The sequence below is a fragment of the Quercus suber genome, unplaced genomic scaffold (assembly GCF_002906115.3).
Source record: "Quercus suber isolate HL8 unplaced genomic scaffold, Cork oak 2.0 scaffold_111, whole genome shotgun sequence".
Classification (NCBI taxonomy): domain Eukaryota; kingdom Viridiplantae; phylum Streptophyta; class Magnoliopsida; order Fagales; family Fagaceae; genus Quercus; species Quercus suber.
This window is the reverse complement of record NW_027069576.1, coordinates 359,903-370,681: the sequence shown is the minus strand read 5'-3', so window position 1 is coordinate 370,681 and position 10,779 is coordinate 359,903. Positions and strand designations below refer to the sequence as shown.

Sequence of the window (10,779 nt, the reverse complement as noted above, 5' to 3'; positions counted from 1 at the left end):
ATTATCTACCCTCGAGTATTTAAACATGGAACAGATGAAGAAGTTGTTTTTGAGAAATTTCCAGCTTCAAGGGTAGCCAACATTTGAAAAGAAATTTGTGGAGTAAGGCAGCACAATGGAGAGTCCTACATGAATATTGGGAACGTTTTAAGAATTATGTGCAAGCTACCCCATCATCAAATTAGTGAGTAGCTACTTATCCAATATTTCTATAAGGGCCTTCTACCCATGATAGGAGCATGATTATGCAGCTAGTGGAGGAGCTTTGGTGGATAAAACTCCCGAGTCTGCGAGAAACTTGATTACAAATATGGTGGCTAATTCTCAACAATTTGGCACTAGGCTTGACCCTCCATCTAAGCATGTTAATGAGGTAAATATTTCCTCCCTTGAAAACAAATTGCGAGTTTAATTAGATCCTTATTTTCTAATTAACTGTGACTAAGGAGAGATAGGAAAATAGTTCCAACAGTGAATATTCAAAGTGTGAATTGATATATACTTACTTTGATGATCAGTTGTAAATTCAGATGGTGGATGTTGACTTAGACCAAGGTTTGTTTTCTTGATTGATTTTGATACTTTGATTTGAATTGTTTTGTAGTTGTTTTTCTTAAAAAAAAATTTCTTATACTTAACCCCCCCCCCTCCCTCCTTTTCACGTGGCATAAAACTAGGCTAGATACTCTCCGTGGGAATGATCTTACTCACACTATACATATATTTTTAGGGGTGTAGGTTTTATTTTTGGTTGCTGCGACAGCACACCACAAATCTTCCATGAGTAAATGATGACTCAAAGACTACAGAGAGGAAGAAACTCAAAAACTACAGGTTGGAAGAAAAACACTCACTGTTTCCCAAACCCCACGAAAAATACCCAATAAACCTTGAAATACCTTGTTATTTTGAGGAATACTAACTCACCTTCAAAGAGAAGGGACCACTATTCTATTGTCTAAGAGGAGTAAGGAGGAGCTTTTTTAGATACAGAGAAACTAACGGATTAAGAAACAACCTGCATGAGTATATAAAGCCACCTATTAAAAATGAAAAAAATATCTTCAATCCATCTGCTTGGCCCCGACCTGCCCAATTCTCACTTTACAAGAGTTTGTGTGGTGTGTGTTGTCTCGAAGAGAGAACAAGATGGGAATGGGACACCCTAATCCAACCCCAACCCATCTTGTTCTGTTACCATCCCCAACATTACATATAATGTGATCATCTTAAAAAGAGAAGTGAGAATTGAACACAAACGAATTAACCTCAATTTTCATAGATGTGATATGATCTTTTCTTGTATCGCCCTTTAGGATTTACAATGACATATATGGTTTTCTTTCAACTTTTTTCTCTTTTCTTGGAATCAAGTGGAAGTCTTTAAACTAATTAAACTTGTTCAATATACCATTTCATTTGTTGAAAACTTATACCTTCGTTTAGTTTTTTTTTTTTTTAAACCTTATTATTATATTAATATGAGAATAACATTACTATTGCATTGTGTTGTGTTGTACGTGGAATATTACCTTGGCTTTCTATAAATCATATACTATAGTGGTTTTGCAGTTATTGTATTTGTCATGTTATACTATTTCTTAAATATAAACCCTTCAATGCATGCATTGTAAAACTATAGTCAATGGTAAATATTTAGTCATTTTGGAATTTGCATCGGGGTGTAGGCCATTAAGATAATCACATTAAAAATTTCATTTTACCCATGTTAATTTCTCTAATATGTTATCAGAGCCATATTTTCCCCTTTTCTAATTAATGTGAGATTAGAGTTATTATTCGCATAATGTGCCTTGGATTTTTATTTATTTATTATAAACAACCTCCCTCTTGAGCTTTGTTTCAGCATAATTGACATGATGAAATATTTTTTTCTCTAGTTAACTTGTTTTTGTGGACTAAAGTACCCTTAGCTAAGCTATAACGATCTTGATTTTTCCTTAGTTTATTGATTTCTCAACTAAATCTCTATTTTACTCGAGTCACCCAATATTTACCCTAAAAAACTCTTTGAGCCACCTGATATATTTACCCAAAAATTAAGAATATTAATTATATCGCTTAATCAAGAACGAATTCAAGACAAAATAGAGATTTCAATATGTATCTGTTAGAATTATCACAAATATCAGTGGAGCTGTCATTTATGCAAAACTTTAAGGGTTTGATCCCCTATAATTTCCTAATGTCATATGACAATATTGTCTACTATCAAATGAATTTATTAATGTCCCTATACAGTAAACCTTAGTGAAGTTGTTTGTTGAGATTTCTAGGAATCTGGCGGGAATTGGAGCAGATTTGAGAACCTTTATGACTAATAGTTTATTAAAATTCTCTATTCAGATTAGCTAAACAACACACACACACACATATATATACATATAGTTTAGATTCATACCCATATAAAAAAACTTCAATTCCTCATTTATGTCATATTTTAATTAATTTTCTACTAACAGTCTAATTCGTATTAACATACTGAGAGGATAAATACAAACAAAGAAGTGCATATCTAATCTTGATAGGTAATTTAGATGGTTAGATCCAAGTTTATGCTACTGCTCCCAAGAGAGTGGAAATGAGGAATGTTTATGAATTCATTTAAGGAACTAGAATCAGGAATGTTATAATCAGTTAAAGGCCAGAACTCTCTCTCTTCTACACTATGCATCGCTGGAGTAGCCGAGGATAGTGAGAGCTCACAAATTTCATCAGGTCCACTGGTTTCATTGGACATGCTACAAACTAAGCATGTATTTGTATCCTGCAATGATAATATGCATGCATGATAATCTTAATTACTCCATATGAAAGCAAGCAGTGAAGCTCATAACATGGCATAGCATGCATGTACATATACAAAATGAACCTAGCATGCATGTTCACATACAAGATGAACTTATTTGTTTTAACTAGTGAAGGTCATAACATGGCATAGCATGCATGAACATATACAACGGATCATCTTCTCAATTTTCTAAGATTAGATGAACTTATTTGTTTTAAAATATTTAGTTTATGTCACGACCCTAGGGGTTATATCTCAGAATGATTAGTCTAGTCACAATGAGCAAGGAAAAAATTCTAGTTATACATGCCATAATAGAGGTTCTTTGTAATTGTTATTAAAACCTAAATCAAACTGATATATGCTTGATTTGGGTCTTATCAATACCTAAATAACACACACTTAATCAATATCCAATCAATCTAAAGCTCACAGTTTATTTTATTTAAAGTGCACAAATATAATTTTGTAACTAAAAAGAACTGAAACTTTAAAACAATTGTACCTAAGAAAGAAGCAAAATAAATAAATGAAATTAATTAACCCCATTCAAACTACTTTATTATGAGATCCTTGACACAGGACAACCTTTTATTTTCTTTTCACGATTTTTAAATTTTAATTTTTGTTAAGTAAATGATAGAATTAAGTTTATGAGGTTTGTTCCATAAAAAAAAAGTTTAGGAGGTCTGATTAGAGTTTTAGCTGCAAGCCCACCTCCAAAAACAGTGTTTTAACCTCCAAAGTCACTTAAACACTTATTACATATCCAACTCTTATAAACATATTGATATGTGATTAGAAACGAAAAAGTTAAATTGTATATTTCTTTTTAAACTTTTGATATTTGTTTTAAAATCTTCTTTATATTGTGAAATGTTTCACTTTAATTTTTATATATTTAAAATTGTTCCGAAAGTGTCTTAATTGTTGTCTAATGGATGAAAAATGATAGGGTTAGCTCTGCTGTGAATCAAGCTGCTCTTTTGCACTGTGTTGTGCTGTCAAAGCTTTTCTAATTTGGAACTTACTTAGGATAGTTTCTTATGTGGCAATGGTAGTTAGTTGTAATTGATGTGGCAATAGTAGTTAGTTATAGTTAGTTGAAGAATACTGTATAAATAGTCTCTTAATCTCTCTCTCATTGCATTTTGATTGTTAGGACATATGTGATTCACTTGTTAGTAATATATGTCACTATTTTATGTAATTGGCTAATCTTTTGACAAAACGCACTTTACTTGTATTTGGGTAGATCTAGGATGTGTTTAATCTTTCAAGAAACTGGGTTTCAAAATCAAGTGTTGAAGACATACAAGTTTGTCCAAAATTTAAGCTGAAGAAGTGTCTGTCATTAAAGCTCTACAGCTAGCCATCTATCGAGCTTAAGAAGCTGTTCCAGCCCCTTGGCTCGACAGCTGCTCGACAGATAGGCATCTGTCAAGGTTTATGAAAAACAGAATTTCAGATTTGTTTTGACTCTAATCCATGATTGTATATTTGAGCTTTCTTTTCTCACAACTCTAAACATATAAAAGGATTATTTTAAGGGCTGTCAAAGAGGACACAAGTTGTACAAATGTTGAGCAAAAATTTGTTCAAGCAAATTGTGACTGGAGACAGAGTTTTGCCCTAATTCATCATTCTTGTGAAGAAGTTGCTGTGTTTGTGCATCGTAGGATTTTATAACCAAGCATCTTCTTGATCTTCATCGTCTGGATGAACTAAAATTTTTTGCAGCTAACAACTTTCTTTAGTTAGTGATTGAAGTCGCGTATTGGGATTCGCGCAATTGGTTAGTCACGTACTGAGAGTCGTGCATCAAAAGGAGAAATTGTCACTACAGAATAAGTCCAATTGGGTATTAAGGTAAAGGTTCAACTGTAGGTTTGTATAATGTACTAGGATTCCTTTACTTGTAACCGCTTATTGTGATAATAGTGAAATTTCGAAAGTGGTGACCTTAAAATCACCCGGTGGAGTTTTTGCCGTGTTGTTTTCCTCATTTATAAACAAATCACCGTGTCAATTTAATTTCCGCTGCATACTTAGTTTAATTGGTGATTTGTTTATGCTACCACGTATTTGTATGTTAATTTGATTAATTAATTAAACTTGGCTAATTAATCAATTATTTCATCACAATAGGTTAATTCATTTTTGGCTTATCACTGACTCTTTAGGAAGCCTAGTTTCCTCAAAGAACTGCTCAAACTATCTCAATTTTATAAGAATCAATGGATTCTTATAATTAAAAATACTAACATAGCAAATAAGATTCATGCCACATCATTAAAGCGACGTTGGTTTTAATAATTTTGTTTGATATGTTAGTGTTTTACACCAACAAATGATGGTAAAACCGTTTTGAAAATTTTTAAATATAATAACGATTTTTAAACAAAGATGACTAAAAATGCAATTTAATCAAACTAAAACCATGGTCATCCTTGAAGGTTAAAGCACCGTATCTTATAAATTTTAATGTCATTAATTTTCTGTATTAATTATCTAATGATTCTTCAGTGAGTAGAATCACATTTCTCTTCTACAGTCATTGCTCTCTCTCTCTCTCTCATATTGTGTGCATGCATGTGTGTGCGCATGCCATGCATTTATGTCATCCAAAGGTTAAGAGTATACCTGATGCCGATTGCTAGTTTCTTCCATTGTTTGTAGAAGCCTGTTGCTGTCTTCAGAAAAGATTTCTTGTCCAAAATCCCTGCTGTCATATTCCCCTTGTCTTAACTCACCCCCCAATGGTCTGTAGAATATTGAGAAAAAAAGAAGAAGATATAATTTAATAAGAATGGGTTTGTTTCTAATGAGTAGATTTTCTGTAAGCTGTCTTTTCATGATGTGTGTGTGTCTATATCTCTCTCTCTCTCTCTCTCTCAAAGGCTCTTCACCAATTCTCATAGATCAAGGTTTAGTCAAGTATTGACTGAGGAAATGGACAAAGAAACAGGTGGGATTTATTTAAAATGCCTCCATTTTGACAGGACATTAAAATAAATTAAAATTCTCTATCTAGGTAGTATGTTACTATCTTTTGCAGCCTATGGAAGAGGCCAAAACTTCATAACCCTTTAGTAGGAGAGAAATAGTCAACATAATATGGAGAAAAAAAAATACTATTTTTTTCTGCATTATAATATATCTGCTACAAATTAAAATCATAGAAATATCATAAAATACTAAAGATCAACACCAAGTTAATAAAAGAACTTGTGAGTTGACGAAAACCCATAAGTTTAAATATATTTCAAATGCACCGGTTGATTGTTATTAAGCCACTGTGTGTGGTTACAATACTTCTGTATATGCTAGTTAAAGAAGGTCAGAAGCAACTGTAAGTGCCTATTTTGTTTCCACATATTACTGCCAAATTGATGATCTAGTTGTACTTGTACATATCAAACATTTTCGAAAACATGTGTTTTTGAATTTTCTCTTTATTTGTTGATTGACATGCATTTCAGAAACCCCATCTTATAATCTTCAATAAAAACAAAACCCCATCTTATACTGTCTGGAGCCTGTAAACTTTATAGGGATAAAAACACACCCCAAAAAGAAGAAAAAACAAAAGGTGAGTAGCACTAATATTTATCGAGCTTTGGGGAATTGTCAAAAAACCCCTACTATATATTTTGACACTCCACAAATTTTTATTTTGTAATTTAATAAATGGAGAAAGGGCAATTTAAACCCTAGATTGAAAATATTAGAAGATACTAATTAGTTGAACTATAAGACTCTTGACAACACTCTACCGACAAATGCTCTTTTACAACCATTTATGTGTCATTATATATAGATTAAGTCAAGTAGCTTAGAGATATATATTATGTGTTTTTTTATGAGAAGAACTAATTTTTAAATTCCCTGACCAATTATTGTAACTATTAGAGTTATAAAAAGATCAACTGAGTCAAAACACATTTTACAAAATAATACTTACTAAAAAATAATAATCTTAATATCCCAAATTTGCTTAGTATGAAATAAAAAAAGAAGAAGAAAGGGAAATCCTGAGTTTTCAAACGTGTTGACACCGGTATTATTTTAATGCAAGGATGTTGTGCGTACTCACTGCCATGAAACCCTCGAAAGAAATTGTTTCCTCAGATCCTTTGCCAAAGAAGAAAAAATAAAAACATAGAGACAAAATAATTGCATGTGAATATGAACACCGATTCCAGCTCTGTGGCCGAGAGTTGCGGCTAAAATAATTGCTAGAACAAAAGTGTGGTCAACGCAAATTACCTCTGAGGAGAGCAAACAGAAAAGGTTCTGAGATCTTTAGAATGTGCTTTTCTTTCACGTAAGTAGTGCTTCGTTGGAACCAGTACACTGATGTTACTACGATCCTTCATGCTTCTATACATCTAATGGTAGAGAATTATTGACAGAAAAGATTAATATTATTGAATATCAACATGTATTACGGGGTAAAGCAATTTAATAAAGAAAGAAATATACCAAAATGCAAGGATCAATTAATATGGTCTACCTAATGATAGAATTATAACCCATGAAAGATATCTAACCCCTCTTTATTCTATAGTTACAATAATGAAAGAGGAGGATTAGAATCCTAGTTCTCTTAATAATGCCACGCTACAAAGTTATAAGGCTCTTGACACCCCTATTAACCTCCTTATATGTATATAGAGAGAAATTAAAACTCCAACACAAATTGTGAGAGTTTACACAGGCCAACACCCTTGCATTAACCGTTCTACCATGAGCTTACAATTTTTGCGTGAAATACTTTCTAATTAACAAGGCTTATTGGCAATTATTTTGGGTATTGAGAATTTTTAGTTTTAAGAGTTGTAAATTAAATTCTTGAGAGTTTAAACTTTAAAGTCATGTGAAAATTTGTGGAAGTTGACATTTATGTTGTTTAGATATATTTGAAATCTAAACTTAATTAAATTATATTATAAAAACACTATTTACAACTATAAATTGTAATGACTTAAATAATCATATACATATTCGTTTATTCACTATAGTTTTAATAATTTGATCAACATTGAAAATTTTTTAATTGATAAAAGTACCCTTGAACATATATAGACATCTAATAGGTGTGAAAAAAATTGTTTTAAAACTAGCTATGTGCTTAAGAAATAAAAATTTGAAAAGATGAATTTTAAGTGTCACATTTGTATTTATCACATATACAAGACATGCAATATTTGAATTTCTTAACCTAAATCAGAGTTACAATTTGCAATTCATGGGAATTGTAATTATTATCGGGAATTTTATCAAACAAACGAAATTTTTTTTACAAATTCTCTGGAATTAACAATTTCTATAACAAATTCTAACATAACAAACACACCCCTTAAATTTATTTTAGCCAATTGTTTGAACATTAGGCTAACTTTTAAAATAAAAGAAACTTCTCTAAGACCTTTGTAACAAATCCATCACTTCTCTAAGTTAAATCCCTAACTTTAATTGACGTTATACATATTATACTTTTCTATTAACTCTAATTGTTATTGTCTATTGAATCAGTCACCAAGAAGAGAAACTCTATTCACAATATATATGGCATATCAAAAACACATAAGAGAAATGAAGACAATGCAAGTTGAATGATTAATTAACTTTCTATTTAATTGAATTATATTTTCAAAATTAAAAATTTGTGGTGATGCTATTGGTATAGTCTTTTATAGTTACAAAATTATTTATATTTTATAGTATACACTTTTATCCTTTAAATTTTGTTTGATTTGTTGGAGATTAACATTCTTATGGTGGATTTTAGTTAGCTCGATTGATAAAATCTCTTTTCATTAAATAAAATCCTAGGATTCAAATCCCATTTTCAAAAAGAAAAAATCAATTAATGTCTTAGCTTGATAATAAAAAGTAATTATTAAAGAAAAAATATCACAAATTTAAATCTTGTTGTATTTATCACTTATATAAAAAAGTAACATTCTTATTTTTTATTTAAGAAAATGTTATAAACCTATGCGAACACATCAATTATTATTGGTGATTTTTCACTTAATCCAAAATTCTCCTATTATTCTTTGTAGAGTCTGAATTTTAACAAATTTTGAATTTGAGTGAAAATCCATGCATATGTTTAGACTTTTCTCTTGGATTTGTAATTTTTCATGATCTTATCACCAATCCATATGATAGCCTATAATCATATCTACGGCTAAAAGTTGGATTCAAATGAGTCAGCACATGTCATTGTAGAATATAAACAATGATATGCAACAAAAAAGAAAAGAAAAGAAGGAAACATATAAATTCACTAAGACTAAGGATTCAAATCTTGGTGCTTGCTACTAATGAGGAAAAAAAAAGTATGATTATTAAAACTTGGTTAGGGACTAAACCACCAGCCCAACCAACTGGAATTATGGCCTACTGGGTTTTGCTTTTGCAGTTTAACTTAGTACCGCCCTTACTTTTTAAGCTTTCTTTTCACAGAGCATACCTAACCCAGCTCTATATTTTAATGCTGTATGATATGTATAAAAAGTCTTGGCCTAAATAATGGCTAGTCTTTTAATAATAGAGACCTATCAGACTAGTCATTTTTCAAAGTAATAGGATTTCAGCTCATTAGAGAGTGCTTTATAGTGACAGGTGGGCAGAAATCTATAAGCCAATTTGCAAGGTGGAAATCACATTCATTGTCATTAAGGCCACATCTATTTGTCATTTGGGAGAGACATAAAATTTAAAGAAAATAAGGATGAAAAATGATAAAAAGGTGTAAGCACACAAAGATTGAATAAGATGAATATTTCTTCTTGTAAAGTTGTAATGAAAACTAATTGAAGTTCATCAATAAAAGGTAGAATATTATTGCTTTAATTCGTGCTATTTAAGAATTTTTTTGCTTAAAGTCTGTGAAAATGAGAGAAATTTTTTGATAATCCGAATCATTAATGTTGTGGCCAAACTTATCAACGACTTATTATTATCAGACAAGAAAGTTTCATGTCACATCTAATCCATGAGCTAGAATTTTGTTTATCAAAGAGAGAGAATATGATCTGTTTAAGCTTCTCCTATGTTTTGTAGGCACAAATATACATGCTACTACTCAATGGAATTTGAAAAATTTATACCTGAAGATGGCTTTTGACGTGAGAGATCGTCAATCCTTTGACACTCATCATCTGCAGAATGCGTTTTGGGGTTGCTTCTGCAAAACCAAGAATATCTATAAAGTCTTCGTCAGAAAATAATATCAAGGGATATAAATACATCAATATTGATGGGTTTTATTCCTTCTTTGTTTGGAATAATGTATACATATGCCACCAAAACCCAAATTTAGGGCATCATAATAAACAGACTTGTTATTTCAAAAAGCTTTGCTTAAATCTTTTTGCACTTTGTTTGCAACATGAATCAGCATAATCTTCTGCAGGCATAAATAAAACTAGCTAAACCAGGATTGAAACCCCCATAAAAACTTACTGTCTTTGCCACCCAAGTGCTCAACAGCTTCAACAAAGAGATCATGAAGCTCAGTGGTCCACCTCAATCGAGGAAGTTCAGATTTGTTGTATTGCCTTACTGATCCGATTCTGTCTGAATTTTTCATTTTCTGGAGTTGATGAGAAATTAAGAAGCTCATATTACAAGATAATATGGATACAACTACCTTAAATATGAAGGCAGCAGCAACCACACAAACACAATGTTGAGTCTAAGACCATAGACTTTTTGAAAACAATAAAGGGCTTTTTATAACATTCTTTCTCATTTATTTTTATTATTACTATTATCTTCTTTTTTATGAGGTCAGGATATTGAACATTCTATGATACCTGTATATATAATACAGACAAGTAATCGAATCGCTACTTTGAGTAATTCTTTACTTAGACCGTTTCTTAATTACTATCTAGGAAAGGAAAAAAAGGTTACGTGAAATTTTCTTATGACCAACCGGTGTTGCTCAT

General features: G+C 31.2%; 1 protein-coding gene across 2 annotated transcripts; it reads right to left on the bottom strand.

The window, feature by feature from the left end:
• Positions 1–2,427: 2,427 nt before the first annotated feature.
• LOC111988959 (protein PHR1-LIKE 1) lies at positions 2,428–10,565 on the bottom strand. Of its 2 annotated transcripts, none has more exons than XM_024020760.2 (5): positions 10,292–10,565; positions 9,937–10,031; positions 7,082–7,203; positions 5,456–5,576; positions 2,428–2,788 (listed from the first exon to the last, which is right to left on the bottom strand). In XM_024020760.2, the coding sequence occupies exons 1-5, from the start codon at positions 10,449–10,451 to the stop codon at positions 2,555–2,557; spliced, it is 732 nt and encodes a 243-aa protein (XP_023876528.1). In that variant the 5' UTR covers positions 10,452–10,565; the 3' UTR covers positions 2,428–2,554. The 2 variants fall into 2 exon arrangements, with proteins under 2 accessions (XP_023876528.1, XP_023876529.1); XM_024020761.2 differs by having other exon boundaries at positions 9,937–10,013; positions 10,292–10,559.
• Between the last annotated feature and the right edge of the window lie 214 nt (positions 10,566–10,779).

Bases quoted from the DNA above. Each gene is read 5' to 3' on its own strand.
- LOC111988959 (XM_024020760.2), bottom strand. From the start codon at position 10,451: ATGAGCTTCTTAATTTCTCATCAACTCCAGAAAATGAAAAATTCAGAC. The intron at 7,204-9,936 runs GTATAAATTTTT...CTCTACCATTAG, and splicing joins ACGTCAAAAGCCATCTTCAG to ATGTATAGAAGCATGAAGGA. The intron at 2,789-5,455 runs GTATACTCTTAA...TTATCATTGCAG, and splicing joins AAACTAGCAATCGGCATCAG to GATACAAATACATGCTTAGT.